Source organism: Athene noctua, chromosome 5 (genome assembly GCF_965140245.1).
Source record: "Athene noctua chromosome 5, bAthNoc1.hap1.1, whole genome shotgun sequence".
Taxonomy (NCBI): Eukaryota; Metazoa; Chordata; class Aves; order Strigiformes; family Strigidae; genus Athene; species Athene noctua.
Genome location: NC_134041.1, coordinates 12,594,513 through 12,619,036, shown reverse-complemented (window position 1 = coordinate 12,619,036; position 24,524 = coordinate 12,594,513). Strand labels below are relative to the sequence as shown.

Sequence of the window (24,524 nt, the reverse complement as noted above, 5' to 3'; positions counted from 1 at the left end):
AGCACAGTTGTTTCTCTACCCTTGCTTAAATAGGCCCATAACACTAACCCTGAAGAAGGGGCCTCATTTCTCAGTGTCATTTTCCTGACGTGAATGCATATGGCAGGCAGCTTTAGAGCTTTATTGTAGCTGAGAGTTGCTTACAAATAAGTCTTGAATGAAATACCCAGCAAGGGATTGATATGAAGAGAAGCTGTGCAATGAAATAAGGAGGAATACATCTCCCGAAGTGCTGCCACAAAGGTGGGGAGGGTTCTGCCAGCCCAGCTCTCTTCTGTCAAAAGGGATATGATCTCACATCTGTCAGGATTAGTTCTCTCCTGCCCAGCAAGGTGATCTGTTCAGGCCCTGACAATGTCATATAGCTCTGGTGACTATTTTTTCTGAGCCAAGGTAGAACCTGAGTTACATTTTGAAAGGAATTATATTTTATTTAGCAGCACACGTGTGCTAATTCAGAAAGAAACCCTTCTGCTGCTCCTGTCCAAACCCTGGGAGGTTTAGGGGATGGGTTGCTTTACTCTAGAGCTAATAAATTGAGCAGGTAATTCCATTTTGCAGATCTTCAGTGGGCCCTGCACAGAGAGAGTGTGTGACTGGCATTTGTGCATGCTCTCTAATTAGAGGGATGTAATTTAAATGGAGGAATGTTTCATGTTAGTAATATGATTTCAAAAGGCTATGTTTGGAGGGAATGGATTGAGCCATCCCTTAATGAGTTCTTCTAATAAGATGCCAGTGGCTAAGGAAGGAGAGCAAAGTGTGTGCAATTTGGCAAAGCAGTGAACAGCTTTTGCACTTCATTTTATCTGTCCCAAGGGATAGACAGGCAAGAATGTTGAACCCCCCTCACATATCCCCGCAATGCGACTGACTACTCTCTGCTGGTTCTGTGACCCTACTAGCTGTCTCCTCCTTGTTTCAGTGCGGCGTGTTGCTCCTCGATTCTCTATCCCTCCGAGCAACCACGAGGTGATGCCTGGGGGGAGCGTGAACCTCACGTGCGTGGCAGTAGGTGCTCCGATGCCCTATGTGAAGTGGATGGCTGGTGTGGAGGAACTGACCAAAGAGGATGAGATGCCCGTCGGTAGAAACGTCCTGGAGCTGAATAACATTGTGCAGTCTGCCAACTACACCTGCGTGGCCATCTCCTCCCTCGGCATGATCGAAGCCACAGCCCAGATCACTGTCAAAGGTAAGGAATCATTATTCCTTGTGGTGCTCTTGCTTGGGTTTCAATAGTGTGGGGCTTTGTCAAAGTGTTTTTGGGTGCAGCCAACTGACTGCAGTCTTCTGTGACTTTTCCATCTTGCAAGGGAGGTTCCAAACCCACAACTTTGTTTTTTCCGGCTCAGAGTATAATATTTGCTTTGGAGGTAATTTCCTCTCTCCCTGCATGTGGCATGGTGGGAGACAGGCTTGTGTCAGGCTCTGTCCCTGTTATGCCATGAGGGAACCTCACTCCGTCTGTGCTCATCCCAGCAATTTCTGGCTTGTTCCATGCATCAGCAGGATCAGCTCAGCACAGTAGCAGGCCACGGGCTGTGCTGGGCCAGGGGACTCTGGGTATCTGCAGTCAGAGAGCTGTTTGCACAGAGATGTCCTCTTGCAGTAAGGGCAGGACAAGAAGGTTAATCCCAGCAATGTGAAGTGTCTATGGGCCTCACTAGAAAGAGTATCCTCCTCTTTGCAGAGAGGAGCTGTACGCATTTATTTTAAAATTGCTGCATATTCCTCTGGCAATTTTCTTTTTTCCCTTACTTCTCTGCCTCTTTCCCTTTCTATTTTTTCTTTTGCTGTCCTTAAGGCATGCTTCCTGCTGCTGTTTCACAGCTAGCTTTGCCCTAGAGAGGACACTAATGCTGGTTGTGGACCACTGGGTACAGCGCACCCAGACAGCTCCCTAATGGGAGGCTGAAGTATATGTCCTGCCTTTCTCATCTGGGGCCAAGTAGGTCCATACTATCCCTTTCCTCCTCTCATTGCAGTTGATTTGTAGCTCAGATTTCTACAGATATGTCATCTTTTGAGTCTGTCTGTTCTTACAGGCCCCCTCCAGCACCATGGTCACCTTTAGCACCAAGTCCCTGCTTGAACAAATCACAGAATTGAGTGTTAGCCCTCTCTGACCTGGAGTTTAACAGCAAATTCTCTTTTCCCTGGTGCTAGTCAGAGGATGCTTTTAACCATAGCCACACACCGCTCCCTTTACTCATAGTGCCTGCTAGTCAGTACCTTTTCCAGCCCCTGTTTTCTTACAGAGCACAGGGGTTGCCTTGGTTATAGTACACACCCAAGAGTGAACTGGAGAAAGGGGCATGATGGGGACGTGGTTTGGACGTGGAGGGAGGAGGTGCCAACTGCACCGTTGCACTGATGGTTCCCAGCATTTACCTCTTGGTATGTGGGATGAATCTGCCTTGCTCCCTCTTTGGCTGACGTGATGCTGCCCTAGGACTGCTGAGACCCCCAGGACAGGGAGCAGTCTGCTCAGCTCCTTTAGCCCTTTGCCTTCCTCTTTGATTTTCTGTCTGTTTTTTCTGTACTTTCACTCTGGATATCTTACTGCCTCTGTCCCTAACTCCTTAACCCAGTGTTGCTTCTCCTGTGCTTGCTAGAAGGTAGACTGCAGGGCAGACAGGAGAATCAAGATGACACAGAGGTGATTGCAATAAGTGCATCAAGGGTACCTGACCTTCCACTTGCTCACATGCAGGCTGCACACCCAGGAGCTGGCAAGAGTCAAGCTTGCAGCTCTCTGAAGGAAAGGGTGGATGAGTGTCATCTGTCCTTGAAAGCCTGAGGGAGGCTGCCAGTTTCTGGGTGCTCTGTGAAATGTGTTGCTTCAAGCTGTAATATGGGGGGGGGGGGGGTTTGGCCTCTTTGAGTCCTCCATGAGTAGTGGTGTGGTGTCTGGTTGTGGGTTGCATGACCTTCTCTCCCATGCCAGTTCAGCCCTCACCAGTTTTCTCAGTATTCATGTTGTAGTGGCACTGGAAAAGGCATCCTCCCCAGCACTTGGAGCAGGCAGGCTCCTGTGCTAAAGAGCCTGCCCTCCTCAGCTGAACCATGTGGAAACTGGAAACCTGATGGCTTTGCCAAAGAATGCAGTACTTGAGGATCGTAATTTGGGCTGAACAGTTTTCCTAGTTCCTCGTCAAGCAGAGCTGCATTACAAGTCACTAATGACTTTAACTAGAGTGTTTCGTAGGAGGTTTAAACTTACTGTAGACTTTAATTCAGTCATTGTCTTAAAGTATTTGTGTACTCTGCAAATCTCTCTCACACAGTAATTCTCTTTCTTTGTTCTTTTGGTAAAATGGCAAATCTGGAAATGTTTGCTTGCAGTAGTTGCATTCTCATTAACACTTCAGAGATGTCAGTGTCACAGAGTTCTTGTGTAACAGTTTATTGTCTGGTTGCAGTTTGGCACACCACCCAGTGAAATTGTGGATGTGAAAGTTGGTAATTTCTCTGGCTGTATCCCTCCTGCATGTATTGTAATACTTACAAGGCATTCCCCCATCAACCCATCTAACAGCACTGTCCACGAACTCCCTATGGCCTAAGATGCTGTCTCTGTGGAAGCAGGAGCATAGCTCCAGATTACCTGTGGTGCTCTGATCGCTTTACTGTATCCCTTGTAAATCAGCTGTACACCTGGCTTCTGGGGCCAGCCCAGCCCAGCAAGCACCTTCCCACTGCCAGCTGAACCCCCATGACAGAAACATTCCTGCATCCCTGTTGAATTACCTTTATTTAGCCTGCTGCTGGTAAGTGCGTCAAGCACGTCTAATAACATGATTGCTCTGTTTATCCTTCCATTAAGAACCACTTCAAGCAATATATGGTAATATAAAAATGCATGTTCTAGAGTATGAAATGATTTCTGCCTTTTAAAGAAGAACGTTAATGGGAGGTGGCAGCTCCATTTTTATCCCTGTGCACATTGCTGGGTTTGAGCTGACTGAATTATTTAAATCACACCTCTCTGCCTTCCAATTGCAGCACTGCCAAAACCTCCAACAGAGCCATTAGTGACTGAAACGACAGCTACCAGCGTGACCCTCACCTGGGATTCAGGCAACTCCGACCCCATTTCATATTACGTCATCCAGTACAAACCCAAATCCTTGGAGGGTCAGTTCCAGGAGGTGGATGGTGTGGCAACAACCCGCTATAGCATAGGTGGGCTCAGCCCCTTCTCGGAGTATGAGTTCCGGGTCATCGCGGTCAATAACATTGGCAGGGGTCCTCCCAGCGAGCTGGTTGAGGCCCGGACAGGAGAGCAAGCTCCTTCAAGTCCACCCCTCAAAGTCCAGGCACGGATGCTGAGTGCCAGCACCATGCTGGTCCAGTGGGAGCAGCCAGAGGAGCCAAATGGACAAATCCGAGGGTACCGTGTTTACTATACCACCGACCCGCATCTGCCTCTGAGCATGTGGCAGAAACACAACACTGATGACAGCCACCTCACCACCGTGGGGAGCCTCATCACAGGGACCACCTACAGCATCCGCGTCCTGGCCTTTACTTCAGTGGGCGACGGACCCCCCTCGGACATCATCCAGGTCAAAACACAGCAAGGGGGTACGTATGGAGTGAGGTGCAATGGCTCCGTGTCCACCCCAGTAGTGTGCTCAACTGTGTGTCTGATCTGCGTCAGGCATCGCAACTGCACTTGGTGCTCAAATGGTTGCGTATCAGAGTGGCATCCCTGCCCCACGTCCGTCAGATTTAAGCTGTCAACTTGTCCTGGGGAGTTGGTATGAATCTCTGTACAAGTAACACAGCCCACAGTTTTGTCTGGCATACAGTGGCTAAAAATGTGACGCAAGATCCTGGACATGGATGTTGGCACCTGTGTAACTGTGCCGGCCCTTCTGGGGTCTGAGTACATGTGTGGAAGGAAGGATCTGGGATGCAGTCAGGGGCTGGAAGTGAGCACGGTTCCCATAGTCACCTCCCTGGGTCCCAGTGGTGCTTCCTTGTTGCTGGGTTGTTCCAAGAGCACGGTACAGGGGAGAGGGAAGAAGGGAGGGTCCAGGAGGAATGAAAGAGGATCCTCGCAAGGTGAAATGCAGACTCCGCAAAGCCATGCGACTCCTTTCCATGCATCTGCCTCCTGGCACTAACCATGTGTTTGGTCCCCAGTTCCTGCCCAGCCAGCTGACTTCCAGGCAGAAGCAGAGTCTGATACCCGCATCCTGTTGACATGGCTGCCCGCCTCTCAGGAACGCATTACCAAATACGAGCTGCTGTACTGGGAAGGGGAGGATGGCATTCAGGTGAGGATTCTGCCTCTGCATCAGCAGCACTTGAACATCACAATTCAGCAGCTTGGGAAGGGTGTCTGCTTGAGCTGGAGTGGCAACAGGACTGCTTCTTCTCCGTGCTTCTTCTGTCTCAGGGGTGTGTGATAGGAGTATGGCAATCTCTTGTTTGGCTTCTGTGTAAGTGACCTCAGCAGTGCTTGTTGATGCCCAGCAAAGTAGCTAGTGACTGGTTTGGGACAAGAGAGGCTTAAGAATACCATGACACCATCCCTGAGGCATCCTTAGTGCTGGTGCCTTTAAAGAGTACAGCTTCTAGGTGGGTCTGAAATGGCCTCCAGTATGTGTCTGCACTCCAGGGCAGGTTTTACTTAAGGATCAGATTGAGGGTGACCTAGAGAGAGCCCTTCCACATTTACTGCCAGGTCCCTAAAGGAAGTCCAGCTCTAAATATATCAAAAGTAGTGCTGGCTTCAGGGCAGCACAGTGAGAACTGTGCTATGGCAGCGTGACAGTGTACCCTGGTCCTCTACTCCTCCTCTATTTATAGTGGCATGAGAGCTGCCAGAAATAAGTGCCCTCCAGGTGAAGTGGCAGCAAAACAAGTCCTTTACCAGCACTGTTTAGGTGCATTAGAGATCCAGAGTGCTCCAGGACAAGGGCTTTACTCTGTTTCACAGGCAGACACTGTCTGTTGGGAGGAAATAAACTCATGTGTCCTGTACCCCTTGTCTGAACTGTACAGCTAGACCCAGCATTCCCAAAATGTCAGCAGCGAGTGCAGTCTGGACACCAGGCAGTGTAGCCTTGCTGTCAGAGAGGTCTGCTTACTGTCAGAGTCCTTGTATTTCACCCAGGAAGCTCCATACCTTGGAGTTCTGCAAGACTGCAGCAGGTTTGGCAGTGTGGCTGTGACTGTGGGGCTAGAATGGGTGATGGGGCTGCCTATTCCCTTGGCATTGGGAGCTGAGCACCAACTTTTCTGTATTCTTCAACTACACCAAATAATCTATATTTCCTTTTATTTGCCAGCAAAAGGTGGAGTTTGACCCAACCTCCTCATATGCTGTGGAAGGTCTCAAACCAGACACGCTGTATAAGTTCCGTCTGGGTGCCCGCTCGGAGCTGGGTGTAGGAGTCTACACCCCTATGATCGAAGCCAGAACTGCCCAGTCCAGTAAGTGTCTGACACTCCGCACTACTGAAGACAAAGCAAAAGCAGTCCGGTTTCCATTGCCTGGGCACGGAGTAGCTCAGTGCCTCTGGCCTTGTGAGTCTGCAGGGATGCCGGTGTGCAGTTTGCTAAAGGGTGTAATGGGGAAGGTCAGCTGGGGGTTTGGATCAGGGCTCTTTGGCAGAGGGGGTGCACTCAAGTGGTAAGTTCTTTCTTCATGTCCCTTTGATCATGCTTTCTTTCCCTAAGGGTAGATTTGTAAAAACTGATGGAGGAGTGAAACAGGCTGGGAAATTGCTTTGGAGAGATTGATTTGAGTGGGTTTGTGCATCTCTATGAATTTACTCCCATACAGACAAGCTGTCTGGACAGGCAGCGTATGGGTGTTTGGCTCTAAATGTGACTGTCTCCAAACGGTTGGATTTTCACCCCTTCACTCCCCATTCCGTCTGCCTTGCTTCTGCAGGAGTCCATCCCTGGTCTGTACACTTGATTGCAAGGTGAAGCATCCTTTGAGGCCAGATGTGCCTGTGGCTGTCAGGCAGCTGGAGGAGTCAGTTTGGGAAAGCAGCTGTTTGCCTGGGTTGTGTGAGCAACTGAGGCTACTGCTCCTGGGACCGCAGCACTAGGGGAAACCAGAACAAGCTGCAGCCGAGTTAATAGAGAGGCTAGATAATGAGGTGACCCAGGCAATATCACTTTCATCCTCGCTCTGCCCCGTGTGATCACAGAGCAGGAGTTCGTATTGCTCTGATTGGCAGTTTAAAGTGCTGTGCATAAGCAGATTAGGGCTATCAAAGGGCCCTGCGATAAGCTCGTTTTCACTAACGATTTTTGGCTTGCCATTATGCAAAGAGCATTAAAAGGGGGAAAAAAGACATTTCCGTTAGCACCGTCTGTCTGGGATTTACTAGGAGCTCTGTGGGGTGAGCAGTTGGCAAAGGCATCCAGCCTTCCCTGCAGGGAGGGCGCCAGCATGCACAGCAGCCGAGAGCCTGAGATGGCCATTAGAAAGGGAGCTCAGGCAGGGAAGAGCAGCTCTGCTCACTATTGGAACGACCTTCTCTTTGAGGAAAACTCAGCTTCATTAACATATCAGTTGCAGGGATTCCTCCAGTGAGCTAATGGTGTCTTAGTGCTGCAGGATAGACAGGTACGAAAATGTAGAGAGGTTCAGATCATGCAGTTATAAATATTTGAACATTGAGAACAAATTCTGAGTGTGGGGATTTGTATACCTATTTCAGATAGCTTTTGTATTGATAGGCAAAGGTTGAAGCAACTCTCCTGCCACTTAAATTAATTCCATCACTGGATGCTCTTATCCTTGAACACACTTAATCAGAGACAGCTCCACGCATAAATGAGTCCTTCAGAGTCTCACAGCTGTCCAAGTAAGAGAAGTCTTTGCTTTGTGGACTCTTCAAGGCAGACATCTTCCCATGACCTACTCCACATGCTGTCTGCTCACAGGGGATCTCATGCTGGTCTGTTTTTAAGGTTGTTGCTTCACTGGCCTGCAGAGCAGTAGCTGACTGGTTCTGGCATCTGTTTAGTAAGAGAAATGTGCACAGGTTGGAAGAGATTTGGAAGAAAAAATCACAGGAATGCCTTGGTTTGACCACCTTACATTGAGGGACCTAAGAGTTCTTTGATTTATCCAAGAAGTGACTGGGTCTTGGTTTACAGGCCCCTACTTGAGAAGATTTCTGATGGCACTCTATTCTATGAGAAAAGTCCTTGGCAGTTACTACTGGGCTATTCAGTGAGGGTGACAAACCACTGGCTCAAAAGTCCCAGGGCAGAGTGGATTCTTGGATACTGGTGGGCCTCAGAGTCAAGTAGGTCTTTTAGAAAGCTCTGCTTTAGCTCAGCAGAAATTGTGTGCACAATGCACAACTTCCAGGCAGAAATTCTTTGGTCTGCACTTAGCAACACCTCACATTAGATGGTTGGATATGTCCCCTGTGGCCTTAGAACTTACTAGTCTATAAAGAGCGTTGCTCCCAGCTTCAAACCGGTCTCCTTCCTGCACTCTTCCACCTGCTTGCCCTGAGAAAGGCTGTTAGATCTTGGAGGCTGACATGTTTGGATGAGACACAAACTGCAGGAGGAGTCAGACTCCTGCTTTCCAAAGAGCCTGCCTCTGGGCTTTATTCCTGGCCCTGACAAACCAGTCAAGAGCAGGGTAGGAAGCATATCATCACTAATGAGTCACTGATGGGCTGGAGAAGGATGTCTGTATTGCTGCTGCTGGGTTTTTCTTGTGGCACCCCTACTCAGGAGTGGTAGGGATGCTTGTCCAGCAAGGCCAGAGGGATGCAGTGCCCCTTTGCACCCCTCCAGCAACACAGCTTGGACCCTGTCTCCTGAGAAGACAGCTGCCCTCTGGGCTGTCTTTCCTGCTAAGCTGCTGGGCACCTTGCAAAAAAGTTCTGCTGCTTTTATGGCCTGAGGAGCACGGGGGAGTTTTCCAGGAGTCTGCAGTGCCTCAGGCAAGTAGTATGATGCAGGAGAGGAGTGTCAGCTCTGCCCATCAGGCCTTAGCATTAAACTGCTGTTTTTGCTTGAAATACGAAGGTGAGTGTTGAGGCTGCCTTTTCACTAGCTTAAGGAGTAGGTAGGCTGGATGGGTGCACAGGACTGCTGTGGGCCGGCAGGGGAGGCCAGTGTGAGTAGCCTGGAGGCAGCAGAGGTTTGCACAGTGTGTGTGTGGGTACATCTGCATGTTTGGGTGCATGTTGGCCACCCAGTCTGCTCTTTGCTGGCCCCAGGAGGGACACTTCCACTTCTTGCACATTTTAAGTTGATCCTGCTCATGTTACCAAGTTTTATTTTGCTTTCTTTGTTATTCTGAGTTTTTGCCTTGTACATCATGTGTGTGACTCTTACCCAGTCAACAGCCAATGTTTGACCTGCCCACACTGCCAGCCAAAGCTGCTTTTGGAGAAGGAGCTCACTGCTGCATCCCAGGAATGCTGTAGAGGCCCAGAGCCAGAGCAAGTCTCTTCTGTTAAGGACCTCTCTGCAGACAGTGGCAAAGGAAAGGCTTGCTAAGCTCCTTATGTCTCCCTGTCCCCTCTGAGAGATGCCACCAGGTGCTGTGTCTACCTTACACCCTCCTTGACTTCACTCTTGGTGATGCTTTGGTGCTCTATCTTCCTATTGTCTTCCCTGCCACTTCTCTGCTGATTAACCAAAAGAGTGTGAGGATTCATTTTCTACCCTTGCTCCCTTCCAGTATACCAGATGGCAGGGCCCTTCCCGCTCTGTCTCCCTCATGTAAGCAACTGTTTGCTTCCGCACATTGCTTTGACTTCTCTTTCCTCCAGTATAGCTCTCATAGCAGCAGCCTGACTCTGCTCAGGCATCATCTCTTACAGCTCCGTCACTACTCATTTTCCCTCAGTCTTCCCTCTCTCTGGGCACCCCAGCCCCAGCATCAGAGACGAGCCCTGCTCCCTGAGCACAGAAGTGAGCACTAAGAGTTACATGCAGCCTGAAACTGCCTCTGCAAGCAAGTGGGCCTTGTTCCCAGCAAGCAGAGGTCACCAGTGGCATTGGGAGGTCCCACTGTCCCTTTTTCCCAGATCTTCTCCCACTGCCAACCTGTGCCCAGCAAAGCCAAGGCACAATAGTTGGGTGCTTTAATTAACTGAAGTCCCTGCTACCATCTGGAGTAATGTAGGTTGTGTTTGCATTTGCACAGGCAGTGAGCAGGCAGGCTTGTCCCTGTGCCTTGGGAAGGCTCTGGTACACTGATGGCTTCAAGGACTGTAGCATGGGGAAGGACACTAGGGTTTTTTTCAGGCGTTTCTAGGTTTCTGGGTGCACTGAAGAACAGAAGCGGCCTCTCACCTGCCATGGGGAAGCAAGATACCTTGTGCTCAGTTACTGCTTGGCCAGACAGCTTCCTAGCCTTAAAGCAACTGTGTGCACTTTTCTTGGTGATGGTGCCCTGCCCTCTCTGCTTAGGGCTCTTGCCTTCTGTGCAAGTACCCAGGGATGCACCCATCTCCCTCGTACCTTCCCCAGCCAGGTGGGCTCCCTTCCTTCTCCAGGCTTCCACCCTTGCCTGCTGTGCAAGCACGCTGTCTGCAGCATCCCTGGGCAGTGAGGCCAAGTGAGAGGGGGCCACTGCTGCCGTGAGAGGGCTCCCATGCTGCCATGGCCCTGCTGCAACAGGACAGCAGTTCTGCAAGGCTGGATAAGGGAGTGAACTGAGCAAGTGTCCTAGAGATGCTCTGCTTTGTCCAGGTCATCTCTCCTTTCCTGACCCCTCTTTTCCTCCCTGAGATTTGTTTTACTGCTCTTCCCCATCAACACTGTGTGGAGGGGACTGCTCCTTATCCCAGTGAGAAAAGTGTCCAGTGCCCAGATCCCATTCCTCCCCCTGTGGCCAGTTAACATTGCTGGGACTTAGGAGTTAACACAAACTGCTTGTGGCCTGGGAGGGGACAAGACCTTCCTACATTCCCCTGTACAGCTCCAAAGGCCAGGAAGCTACTGAGGCAGGTATCCAGTTTGGCAGGCATGAAGCAGTCAGTCCCAGATAGTAGGCACACAAACACAAAGCAGCACAACTGTGTTATCTCCTGTTTCCACATGGTGCCTGGCTCCCAGCTGGGTCAGGGTGCAGCTCACAGCCAATGGTCATGATTTCAAGCCCTGCCTGGACACACTCCAGCTGACCTCAGTCACCTGCTTTCCCTACCCTTTTTCATTTCCTCCACTTGTCTAGGAGCGGGTTTTTTCAAGCCTTCTTAACAATCTGGTGTGTGAGCTTCCCCTTCTGCCACTCATGCCTTCTGTAGCTTCCTACCTCTTCTGGTTTCCATCTGCTTCAGATCTTCACTGAAATCATCTTCCTTCTCCCTACTAGTCTCTTTCTCTCTTTCACCCCCCCTTTCCTTACTGCCATTTGTTGTGTTTGGTAAAGTGTGCGTCCAAAACTGCTTTGGGAAGAGGGGTTTGCTGATGCAGAACAGCATTTCTGTCTCCATGCTGTTCATGAGGCTTTCGAATACAAGTTGCCCCTAGTGTCATCTTTGATAATATCTGAGAAAGACAGGCGGTTGTGAGGAAGGCAGGTGGTTGTCCAGGAGGCTACTGGCTAAATTTCCATTTGTGTGTTCGGTGCTCAGTTGGCTGGGTAAAAGTTCCCCGTGCATTTTGGTTTGTTCTTCCACTCATTTCCCTTCATCTCCCCACTTCATTTATTTATTCCCCAGCCCCCTCCGCCCCACCCCAAGAAGTCGAGTGTGTAAGCACCAGCTCCACTACCATCCGGGTAAGTTGGGTGCCACCGCCTGCCCAGAGCCGCAATGGGGTCATCACCCAGTACTCCATTGCGTACCAGGCAGTGGAAGGAGATGACAACACCAAGCATGTGGTGGATGGCATTGGACGGGAGCACTCCAGCTGGGAGATCAAGGACCTGGAGAAATGGACCGAGTACAAGGTGTGGGTAAGGGCTCACACCGATGTGGGGCCAGGACCGGAGAGCATTCCTGTGCTTGTGCGCACTGATGAAGATGGTAGGTGTACAGAACAGCTCCTTCAGCTACCACCTTGGGGTAACCAGGACTCTTCTAGCTGAGTTGCTGGAAAAGGGGGGAAAGGGCTTGGGGATACTGGCCTGGGAGTGCTTTTCAAGCAGGACCGGAGGCTGTCAGGAGCGGTGCTTTGGTCAGCTGCTCCAGGTCTCCATGATTGCCCTGGAGTGGGGTAGGGGAATTGTCTCCAGGCTGTGGGTCAGGTGTTCTGGAGTGGTCCCACAAGGGTCCTTTGTCTGTTAGCATGCATCCTATGTCTTCCTGCGTGCATGAGGAGGCATTACATTGCTTTGCTATTTCAGCTTTCTAGTGTTTGGCGGTAGTGGTTTCCATTTTACTGAAGGTAACGTGAGTTCTCCTAGCCAAAGACTTCTCTCACACTGTGAGATCAGGACTTAAAGTTTACTTGTTGACCTGAAATCCAGCAAACTAAGAGGGGAAAAGAAATCCATTTGAAACTTGTAGATACCGCAGGAAAGCTGCTTCCTGCTCCAGCTTCCAGGCAAGCCACAGCTTATATAAATCTGCTCTTCAGCGCAAGAGTCAGAATATCACATGTACAGAACACTTCACTGGATACGACAGCTTTAAAGAGAAATTGCTTTGTATTAGCAGGGCTGTCAGTTATGTCATCATGACTTAAGCCATTTCCTTTGAAAGTGCCAGAGCTCAGGGTGACAGTAGGAGCTTCCGTGGCTTCATGCTGACCCCAGAAGCTGCAGATTTAATGGGAGAAGAAAGAGGTGCAGCATCCAGGCATAGAAAGGATGATTTCTGCATGGCCCAGTCAGCGTAGCAAATTGAAACCAGACACATTACGGTTTCCCTAAATGGGCTGCCACTGTCCCCTGCATCTCTGTGGCTCTGGAAGCAGTGAGTGGGAATGCTCTCTGACTGCATTCTTGGGCTGGCAAACACATCCCTGTGTGTCCTGCTGCCTGTATTGTTTGCTTCAGTTCTCATTCAGCAGAGTTTTAGCCCAGGGGAAGTTGCTACCCCAGAAATGTCGCAACAAGCTCTCTCAGTTAGTTTTCAGGCACCATGGTTTGACATTCCAGCTCAACTGTCAGGAGTGATTTCATATCCCTCCAACATGCTGATGCTCAGTAGATACCCATGGTGAAGGAATGAGAAATGCTAAACTGAAAAACAAATGGTCTGAAAACAAGTTGAACTTTCCCTGTTTGGGCCCCAGATGTAGCACATACTTCCCGTAATGGAGTAGGACAGCATTCCTTGAAACACTGTGGTCTGCTCCCATTCACATCTTTTCATGTCCCTGCAACATCCCTGTATCATGTCCTGCCAAGGCCTCCTGCCTTCTATTGCCAGCAGAGCTTGACACACAGCTTCTGTCTGGTTCTCAGGGAGGATCTTGTTTTTCGCTTGGACTCCCAACTGTGTGTGTGGGCAGGTGTCTTGCTAGGGCAGGAAAGCCCTGTGGCTTGTGCAGGGTCACTGCGCTAAGTGCATTGTGGATTACAGCGTAGGCTGCTCCAGACAGAAGGTGGTAACTGTTCAAGCACAGCCCCCTCTATTCCCATACCTTGAGCTGGCCTCCTGGTGCTAAAATGCACCATTCTTCCTTTCTCTATTTTATTTAATTATCTACAATTAAGAAGGACATCTGGGGAAAATAATGAATTGCCCTGCGGCTTAAAAACTGTGCTTACCTGCTGGGTAGCTGTTTCTTCCCATCTAGCTGGTTGAAATAGCAGTACTCATTATGTCTGCTTGTCAGCTATCCATCCCTAATTATCTAATACTGATTATTTCTTGCTGTGTTGAGAATTGGGGCGTACAGGATTCCAAACCCCTGGATTTTCCCAGGCAGTGGAGAGTGGAAGGGGTCCTGCAGTGGAAGTGCTAGGATAGAGCCCAGGTTGTTCGCTCAGGTACCAGGTACTCCCGTAGCAGTGTTATCCTCCGCAGGGAGTGCTCACCTCTGCTCCCAGCTGCTTCAGCCGGAAGGAGCTTTCCAGGAGCAACTGAGAGGCTAATATTTTAGCATTGACATTTTTGTCACAGTCATTGCAAGAGCAAAATGTAATAAGGAGGTAATTTTTCCAAATGGTAAATAGGGTATAAATACATTTTTAAACGGGCCTCACCTTGCAAGAAAATTGATATTTTCTGGGCAGTGTAATTTTTCATTTTATTATCAAAAAGCATTCAGCTAGCCGTGCATGAAATACAGTCCCCAGAGCTGTCACAATCCCCATGGGCCCCTTTATCTGGCTGAGTTCAGTGACTGCTGTCTCTAAGCTCTACGTTATTGTTTTAGGATGGTGCTTTTCCCCCTCATTAACCTCTTGCTGTCACAGGGGAAGAGTCCGTGTGCACTCTGGCTGGTGGCAGGTACCAGGGCTCCCTGCAAGGCAGGCTCAGCACCCAGTCATGCTACCTGGAGCTGTTGGTCTGCATTTAGATATATGCAGAGAGATCTGAGAGGAGGTATTGTGACAGGCAGGATGCAAAGAAGGCTTCAAAACCATTGTCTCTGCCGCAGGGCACCCTGAGCTGCAGGTGGTTACCATATTCTTTATATTCTGCCGTATTCTTGTATTCTTGTGCCCTTCCTGATGGAGACAAGAGAGGGATAGATGGACCTTGGGTCTGATCCAGCACAGTGGCTTTTATTACGTGTGCTCCTGCATATCACAGTTTTGCTCTTTCCTGTGGAGAGTAGCAGAAGTGCTTGGATGCTAGGAAAGGGTCAGAGATGTGGTCCTACTGGAGAACTGCACTATGACCTCCTGGGGCAGGTACAGGGAACTTAAGCCTGCAGGACTGTCCTTGCAGTGAGGTGGAGGGAAGGTAGAAAAGGAGCGAGAGGTAGCTGTCAGCAGTTGTGTGGTACCTGCTAATTGTCTGTCTTGTGTGTGTTACAGTGCCCAGTGCCCCACCACGAAAGGTGGAGGTAGAGTCTGTGAATTCGACTGCCATCCGGGTGAGCTGGAAGCTGCCCATCTCCAACAAGCAGCATGGGCAGATCCGTGGGTACCAGGTTACTTACGTGAAGCTGGAAAACAACGAGCCCCGAGGGCAGCCGGTGATCAAGGACGTCATGCTGTCAGAAGCACAGGTACAGTGTGGGGACCACAGGCTGGTGGGCATGGCACCTTCCCTCTCCACAGACAGCCAGGATGACGGGGTCCAGGAATTTCTTGGCTTCCTCTTGTCACTCCAGAGCATGGGACTAAGCCCTGCCTGAGCAAGGTGAACAGTTTATCCCTAACTTGTGGCTTAGAAACAGGTAAAAAGTTTTAATCAGGCAGGGATTGCTGTAGGAAAGATGGATGATGTATTGGATGATGTTCTTCTCTTTCCCCTTCTCTGACATACACCTCTCTGCTTGCGGCATCCTGTGCAGACTCCAGCTGGAGTAAATTGTTTTACCAGTCAGGTTACAAACGATCTGAGAGTTTTAAATAAGCCTTGAGTCTGCTTCTTTTGCACTGCTGACTATGTTCAGGGTGAAGCTTCTTTCTCAGCAGAGTCCACCAGAGTGCTGCCTGCTTGTGGGGCATGGGGGTGGCTCTGCACCGTTGGGTGGGCACAGCACACCAGGCAGGGCAGCCCTCCTCTGGCTCAGCAAAGCCTCCTTTCCTTTCTGCTTTTGCAAGGCAGGGACTTGACCTTGCATTGCCTCTTGAAACCAAACTGCAGGTGAAGCCAACTGGGTCTGGGAAAGGCTGGAGGGGCGGGGAAGAAGTGAGGTGCAGCCTGTAAATGACTTTGCCCTCTGCAATCCCCACACAACAATCTGCTCATATTTATGCGATCTCCTGGATACCTCACCGGCTCTGAGCTGAGGCCCGGTTCCCACACAATGCTCCAGGCATGATTATGCACTCTGTTCAGCCCAGCAATGCATAGTTGCCTCTTTCCCAGGGTCTAGAGAAGTTTTTGATGCCCTGTCTGTGATGAGATGCAGCTCTTCTTTGGAGCAAGGGTCTTTCGTCCTGGATGACCCATGCTGTTCTCAACAAAGATAATCGTATAAATGAAGTACAGGATCTGCTGCTGTTGGAAGCGACGAGTAATCGATTCAGAGCTGGCTTGCTTGAATGATGCCCAATATAAATACTGGAGAGCTGCAACGATTAATTGATCTGTCTCCTGAACGCAGCTGTGAATCATTTATACATTTGTCAGTGGGGAGTGCAGTGCACAGAGGCAGCTTTACTCCCCATTCATATTCTGAAGGATAAAACACAGTAATAATGTAGAAGGGGAAAACTTTGAAGAGAGAAAATGCTTTGAGGGTCCTTGCAGTGTTGTCTGGGGCATGTCTCTGTTTATGTTTCAGATGTTGCTTTATTTTAATCATTGGAAAAGCTGCTTACTGCCTTTTACTTATTCCAGGAGGATATAATGTTCAGTGTTGTTTGAACAATTGACGCTGTGTTGTTCAGCTGGCATTTGGAGTTAATGGGTTGGTCCCAAGCATAGGTGGGCGAAGTTGGCAATGTTGTTCTTGTTGGTGTTTTCAAATATTTTATGCTTGCCCAGCCAGTTCTGCTTTCACTCCTTACTCATACATTTCAGAGAGAGAAACCCCATGCTAATGTGCAGGAATGAGGATGCCAGAGCCAGAAACTTTCCAAGGAGTGCTGGATTTTGCATTATTTTGAACATGTGCATCAAGGAGGCAAGTTGCTTGAAGTTTCCTGGCCTGTCAGACCACTTACCAGTCTTTCGTATTTAGTGAATTTATGTGGGAAAGTTCTCGATTGCTGTGATTTTATTATTTTTTTTCTGGTGTGTATGGCGCTGAACTCATCCACTGTAATTTTTGGATGGAAGTGAAGGCCAAAAGATAGTTGCAGAGAAGTGACTACTCTGAAGGAGTCATGTCACTCTTGGGATAAACTAATGATGACCCTGCAGGGAAGAGGTTTCACTGACTTGGCAGAAGAGATCTTTATTTCCCTGAAGAGTGAGAAGCCAGGCATGACCTATACTTGTGATGAAATACATCTGCTCCAGAAGCTGAAGAAGCCTGTGAGAGCTGCCATCTTTCAGTACAGCAGTGCGTGTCTTTGCAAACAGCCTGATCAAATGGTAGCAAGTAGTCTTGGAAGAGTTATTTTCTATGGAAGAAAACAAAAAGATCCACTGGAACACCTGTCCCTGAAGGTCACAGGATGAAGATGGCCAGAATATAACCACAGTTTGGTACTCATAAACATTCAGAAACGTTTATATCAGTGCACAAGGAGAGAATTAAACTGACTGAAAATCTAGTGTCAGAGAAGAAATTATCTGGACATGTAGGCAGAGCCTCTCCTCCTGCCTAGCCAGGCTGTCTGCTGATTTTGAGTAGGTATGTACCACATAATCTGCTTCCTGCAGATGGTATGAAGACACTGGTATTAAAGCTGACACGTGATTTTTCCTGATTGAAGATGAGAAATATAGAGAGTAAACGAAGATGAAAAAGGAAAGGGAATGGAGATGTTAGCTATGCAGATAATATAGATTCTGAGTTTTCAACATCATTTGAGCGGAAAGGACTAAAACATCAGCAGAGAAGTGGGGGCCCTGGTGCTGGAGAGATCACGTTTTATTTTACAGCCTCCTACCTAGGGAGAGTAATCAGTTAGGAAGGTCCTGCAATGGAGCTGAGGCCTCTCCCTCCCCTCTGTGGCTGCACCTGTGACTGATTACCTCCATCAGACTTCTCTATGCCTTCCAGTCTGAGCTCTCACCTCCTACTGACAGACTGATGGACAAGCAAATGTGACAATGCCCTGTGGAGGAGTGCCCAGGGAGAGCATGGCCGCGGAGCTGAGTCAGATACCCACACCACCTCCTGCACAGGCCCTGCCCGTCATGGCTCAGCCCGGTTCTGTGGTGGGCAATGACAGAAGATTCATTTCTGTGCCCTGGGTCTTGTGCACAACATATCCAAGCACCAAGAGAGCACCTTTGAAAGGAGCAGGGGCACCAGTGCAGGATCTCAGCTGCGCTCCACCACTTGCATACAAGTCCTCGTCGGCTTGAGGGAGCTGGGAATAGCAGGGCCAGGGGGCACAAGCATTAGGTTCTCAGGGGGTGGCAGGGGCCTACCTGCTTTCCTTGGTTTCCAATCCCTGGGCAGCTGCAGCGTGTCAGGAGGAGCAGTGGGCTTGATCCCCTCCATCCCTTCCCAGGTCCCAGTTCTACATGCCCTGTAGAGCTCAGTGCTCAGCAGTGCTGAGTCGGAAGCACCGGGCACAGAGGAGGCAGCAGGGCCAGGGAAGGACAGGCCTTCTCATTTGGGTTCCTGTGCAAGCATGACTCTTGTTTGTTCTTTCCAAGACAAGCAGCTCTACCCTGTGTGAATCTAGCTGTTGACCCACGGTGTGCTGCTCCCAGCCTGCTTGTCCTCAGCCCAGACCGGAACATCTTGAAGGGGGGACTTTCTCCCCATGCCGCAGTGTGGCCTTGACAACTGCTCCTGACCTCAGCTGCTCAGCGTATTTGCTGGGGATCCTGCTGCCTGCATCATTCTGGGGCTGCAGCGTGTACGTTAGCCTCACTGCTTACATTCCTCTGCAGATCCAGCCTGCCCAGAGAGCTTCGCAGTGCTTCTGCTGCTGGGAGCTGACAGAGTACAGCTGGGTACAAGGAGGTCAGGCAGGAGAGACTCCTGCCACCTTCTCCTGCTCTGCAAAGAGAGTCATAGGAGGGGAGGTGTGCTGCCCATGAGAAGGGCTGAGGGCTCACAGGAAGATTGTGTGGTCTTCACAGGCAGCACTTCTCCAACCAGGGTGCAGACCGAGTGCATGTCCCACCAGCTTGCTCCAGAAGAGCAGGAGGAAGTAACGTCAAGCACTTCAAGCTGTTGAATTGAGATCAGAGGAGAAGGGGGAAGCAGAGTCTCCTATTCTCCCTGGGAAGTGCCCACCCCAGGCATAACACAGAAGAATTTGCAGCCTCCCTCTTGCGCTGGGTGATAGTCAAGGATCTTTATCTGAATCTGCTTGGAACAACTCCTTGTGCACGTGTACTCATCTAGGTAAAAGTCTGGCACAGAGGTGAGACATACTGTGCTTTGTAAGTGGAACAAAACTGAAAGGCATAACCCAAGAATTGTTTCAGCAATAGGCAGAGGTGAAGTTCTGGAGCCCTCAGACCCCTCCACATCCCACAAGCTGAGCACCTGAGTTTACATTTGGAGTTTCACTGTCACGCCACAGTCACTGAAGCAGAGAGGAGAAGGATCTGCAGGAAAACCTCAATATCCACTTCCCATGGTTGGGGCTGTTTAGGAGGGCTTGAGTCTGTCTTTTGCAAGAGCCGTGGTCAGGGAAAACAGCCATTCCCTGGTGAGACATGACTACGCTGTGCAGTGTTGAAGTGTAAAATGAAACATTAAGGCATTGCACCTGCCATAAATACACACTGTTAGCTTTAGCACTTCCCTGAGCCATCCTGCCTCATGCACACAGCACTATCTGAGTTCTTTTTATGACAGCTCCTGGGCTTTTCAGATCAATTTGTCTTACTGACCAACCTTAAACAGTCAAGAAGCAATTGAACTAGTTTAAGGAAGGAAATGTTTTGATCTGCAGATTATATTTTCATAATGAAACTGAATTTATACCAGGGTATTTATGCAGGCCTGGCTTTTTCACTGTTACTCAAGGCATTTTGCACTCTGATCTGATGCAAAAATAAAGTCCACTGAAACATAAGAGCAAACAGAGTATAAAGATAGATCGCTTGGTCTAAAATCCTAGTCTGTGATAAACTCCCTCCTATGGTGTGAGAGGCTGTGAGATGCAGTACCCTCCTGAGCCCAGGTCTGCTCCACTGCTCATTGCAGTGGTGTGTCACTTTCTGCTTCTGCAGCTACATGGAGGTGAGTTGGGCTGTTACAATCCACGTGGCCCCCATCCACCAGGGACGTGGTGTTGGAGCTGAAGAAAGAGCTACCAGGCACTTGTATCTATCCTGGAGCAAGACTTTTGCCAGGTTTTAGTTCAGCAGGGCAGACTGTGTGGCAGTTGACCACCATGTGGGCTGACTGACGCAGGTAGGACAACAACAGCAAAGTTTTGGATTGAGCAAAGCGTGCAGCACTGGAAATAACACCAAAATGTGTGTGGAAAGAGGGCCTTTAGTGACCATAATACTTAGTGAGGGCCTTGGCTTTATAGGGAAGTCTTCAGGAAGAACTTGACCTCTTTGCTGAAATTAAATTTTAAGATGGTTTTGGGGGGATAATTCTACTGCCGTCTCATGGCATCAAATAAGTGAACTATAATAAAAGCCTAGAGGAACACTTCTCCAATAGGTGCTTCTTTCTGAATTTAGAGAATAAAATAACAAATATTTTGAAGGTATGCCATGTATTTTATTGCTGAGGAGAGTACTCTGCCACTGTGATAGGCTGCAGCCTCTGGAAGCCACCTCAAATAGCCTGATACAAAAGGCAACTTGTAGCTTTCATACCAGTTAGTACTTCTGCACTCGCAAGTTCCTGGGCACTTCAGCAGCATTAGCTGGGCTTCCTGTTGTCCTGAGGAAGTCAGTATCTGAGCAGCATTTCGCAGCTGGCAGCTCAGGCTCAGAAGCAAGGCTTGCCAAGGCTCACTGTGAGTCAGAGGCAATAATACCTATCTTCCACTTTCATCTTTGTGCTTGAACCGGTCAACTGGTGCTTCCTCCAGGCAGATTTAGTAACCTGAGATGTAACACATCACCTTGGCTGAGAAAGCTCACTGTGATCTCTGCAAACCTTCCTTTGGTGCATCAGCCACTAAGAACAGTGCTACAGGCATGCATGGCACTAGCCAAGGTCTGCTAAGTCTCACCACCCCAATGCAGCTTTGATGCCTTAGAACCCCAAATCCAGCCAGAAACCTGCATATTCCTCTCCAGAACCTTAATTGAGCTGCCATGGCTGGGAATCCACGTGAGCTTTTGCTGGGAAATGGTTTGTGTAGAAGTCTTACCTGCAAGGCTGCTCTTGCCAAATGAGTGTTTGCCGTTTGGTGTTGTGTAATGAGGAGTAGGGAGCCGTCTCCTCAGTACATGCACCACTTTGAGCCTCTCTCCAAGCCACACAGTGCCGTTGGAGAGGAGCAGCTTAGTGTGGAGCCCTGTGTAAGATCTCAGTGTCTCTTGCACTGTTTACAGGAGACAGCACTTCTCAGTTTTCTGAGGTCCCCAGAGCGTTTTCTTGCCAATGATTCAGGAAAGAGAAACTCTGTTAATGTTACCCTGGTGCCTGCCTACCTGCAGAGAGTCCCCTCTGAGTCTTGTGTGTTGAAGTCTTTGGTTCTCAACAAGAGATGGTGACTGGTGATTAGGCCACAAAACTGTTGTGAGTGACTTGCAGGGCAGCAGTCAGCCCCAGAGCCTCGTTGGTACAAGCTGTCTCTTCTTGTTTCTGCTTGTGGAAGAGTCAGAAAAGTGCAAACAAAGCCAGAAGGGCAAGGGCTGCAGAGTTAGAAAGTGGTTATCTCTCCGTTCATATGAGAGGGAAGCTGTTTGCCCCTGTTTGTGTGAATGATCTCAGACCTACTGCGCAGGCCAGCAGCATGTAGAAAATTGCTCTATGCCATTTCTTCCCTTGGCACAGTCTGTGCCAGGTGACGCTCTGTATATAAGTGTTGTAATCCCCCCAGCCCAGTCCTGCTAACCCCTGCTGTTGTTGTCGTCGTCATCCCCTTCCTACATGTTACCCCTTAAAATTCTGTGTCTCCATTTTTCTTTCCTCCTTCCTTTCTCCCCCGTCAGTGGAGAGCTGAGGACTCCGTCGACCATGTAAGTACCACTTGTGTGTATTCCAGGTTGGAAAAGAGGGGTTTGGTAAATCGATTTGTGAATTTTGTAGACACAGTGCTGTCAAAACATCCCTTTCACTCCCTTAATGAGGCTGGAGAGTTACATTGTGAAACCTTCCACAAGCAGCAAATCCTGAGAAAATTGGCATTTAGATTGCTACTAAATGCAGAAAAGCAATTGACATTTCCTATAATCTGTATTTCCAGCTTGTTGCAGTGCAGTTTTAGGCAGGCTCAAGTGATTGCAGGAGGTGCATCCTACTTTCTGCAGTAGTTGGCCCACTGAGTTAGACGGTAAAATTAGATATATAATCTTTAAACCACATTGATCGTAGTCATGAAAAATAACCTACACTCTCAACCGTGACCTTTGGCTGAAACACGGATAGTAATAAGAAAACAATCACATTTAAACAGTTAAATCCAATTTTTCCCACATAATTTTGAGATATAAATTTGGAGGAACGAACTAGAAAATGACCTTTTTAGAGTCAGCAATTCAATTACGTGCCCTACTGTGAGCTTCACCAGCATGGTGCATTTCTCCTCCTGCTTTGTACAGAGGATTCTCGCTTGGAGTGGCTTTGTCATGACAGCACTGTGTTTACATTATGCAATCAGACCTTCTTTCATCCATCCCTCATCTCTCTCCCCTCCTCCCAGCTCGCTTGCTTTGCTCCTGGTGGCATGCTTTTGCGTGAGAATTTCTCTTTGCATGGATTTGGGAGGAGTGAATTTTCTTGGGATGTTCAGAGTCTGCAGGTTTTGTGTGAGTGCTTCCCCCGCGGGTCCATTGGCACCGATCGGACTGCGTGTCCACTCACCCGCACACATGATCTGCTGCAGGGGCGGAGTTGGGATCGGACTCTGGTTCACACGGTGATTTTGGCGGGGTTCTTGTTGGTGCTTGTTGATTTTTCTCTGGGGTGGCTGGTTCCGCAATGGTAACACGGTGATTTTGATGAGTAAGCCTGGGCAGGTAACCTGAACCGGCAGCACTGACTGGAAATCAGCAGGTTTAATAGCGTGGGTGTTAGTGCGAATGAGTGATGGGAGATTGGCTGTGCTCTGAGAGCAAACGCAGGCGCCTCTGGTACCCCCAAAGCTGGCAGCATCCCCCAGGCAGATACTGGACCCCAGGAGCAGCGCTCATGCTGCCTGTCCTCGGTGACTCAAGCTTAACCATCCCTATCTCTGCTCTTCTCCTTGTCTGAAAGGGTAAATAACCAACTCAGAGCCTCTGCCTCCTTCCCAAAAGCTTCCCCAGCTCCCTATCCAGCCCAGCTCTCTTTATTAGTGCTAATGGCCCCAGTCCTTTTCACAGACCCGCAGATGAATGCAGTTCAGGGGTACCTGCCCTGAGCCCACAGAGAGCTGCTGGGAGCTGCTGAGCTCGCTGTGCTTGCTCATTTGCAGGCCTAGCCAGCCAGGCTTGGCACAAGTCTTGTTGCCGCTGGAGGCCAGGTGGGAGGAGCAGTGCTCCCCTCTTTGATCTCAAATTGAAGTGTGGAGCCATGCCCTCCTCCTGCCCAGAGGAAGCCAGAGCATGCAAGGGTGCTAGCACCCTGCTGAGTCTGCTCTCCTCCCAGACCTCCCACAGCGCAGTGTTTTCCCTCCAGGCCTTGCCAACACCTTGCGCTGACCCCATCCCATCCCTGCAGCACTGTGCCTGGCACGGAGGGTGAACACAATGCTGTAGTGCTGCAGGTGCTCCCTGCCCGGGGACCCCTGCCCCTGCATTCCCTCTCTGTGCTCCCTGCAACGCTGCTGCAAGAGTCAACTTTAAAAATCCCCAGATTAGCCCCCAAGAAATTTCTGAAGCCAGCTGAACCAGCTTTTGCTCTTGTTCAGAGCTCCACAGTTCTCTTACTCTCAGGCTTGCTGTGGCAGGGTGGCTCTGGCTTCATACAGGACCATCTCTGGAGCAGATCTCCCTCTTAGCAGAGGCTATGGGAGAGCACAGCTGCTGACACAGGTTGCTGGTGTGTCCCTGGAAAGGCCAAGTGTTAGAGGCAAGGGTTGAAATTAGGCAGGTGAGTGTTGGAGTGGCAGAGATTGTTGTTTGCTGGCTCTGTGTGAGACATGAGCTTGAGTGCGATGCATGAGTGAGCCAGCGAGTGTGTCGGCATGTTGCTGATGGAGACGCTGACCCCAGTGCCATCCTTTTGGTTGCTTCAGTAACAAGTATTTGCTCTTCTCGTTTTCCTCTTCTCTGCCTTGTGCATGCACTCCCAGGAGACAGTCATTGGAGGCCTGCTGCCGGAAACCACCTACTCTGTCACAGTCGCTGCCTACACCACCAAAGGAGATGGTGCCCGCAGCAAGCCAAAAGTCATCACCACCACAGGGGCAGGTGAGTGTGGGGAGCAGATGCTACAGCCTTGTAGGGATGGTGGTAAAGCCTCCCAAGAGGTGCATGGGGAGCATGGCCAAAACACCTGTACAGGAGGAAGCGAGAGGGCTGGAGACGCTGCAGAGGTACATACTCTTGTGATCTCCAGCCCTTACTTACAGGCTTTGCCACTGGATCACCTGAGCCAAGTGCAGCAAACAGATGGACAGACACTGCCAGGGCCTGTGAGACAGCAGTGAAACTCATGGGTCTGAGCCGATCTGCGTAGTCCAGAGACCTGGGAAGAGGAAGCCTGAAAGTCCAGGCCCTCCCTCAGCTTTGGAGTCATGGCCTGTCCTCACGTTGTTCCCATAGGCAAGTGCCATTTCTTGCTTCCTGTGGTGACTG

The 24,524-nt window shown here is 49.7% G+C and overlaps 1 protein-coding gene across 19 annotated transcripts in view; it reads left to right on the top strand.

Moving 5' to 3' along the window:
- Window positions 1-24,524, top strand: part of PTPRF (protein tyrosine phosphatase receptor type F) — a 389,874-nt gene that overhangs the window by 312,562 nt on the left and 52,788 nt on the right. For 11 of the 19 annotated variants that reach the window (XM_074906365.1, XM_074906369.1, XM_074906375.1 and 8 more), the window contains 8 exons: window positions 926-1,195; window positions 4,009-4,590; window positions 5,155-5,288; window positions 6,306-6,450; window positions 11,679-11,984; window positions 14,894-15,087; window positions 21,738-21,764; window positions 24,020-24,137. In XM_074906365.1, coding sequence (XP_074762466.1) covers window positions 926-1,195; window positions 4,009-4,590; window positions 5,155-5,288; window positions 6,306-6,450; window positions 11,679-11,984; window positions 14,894-15,087; window positions 21,738-21,764; window positions 24,020-24,137 — 1,776 coding nt within the window. The remainder of the gene's footprint in view (window positions 1-925; window positions 1,196-4,008; window positions 4,591-5,154; window positions 5,289-6,305; window positions 6,451-11,678; window positions 11,985-14,893; window positions 15,088-21,737; window positions 21,765-24,019; window positions 24,138-24,524) is intronic. The other 8 variants (XM_074906383.1, XM_074906381.1, XM_074906378.1 and 5 more) reach the window with 3 other exon arrangements.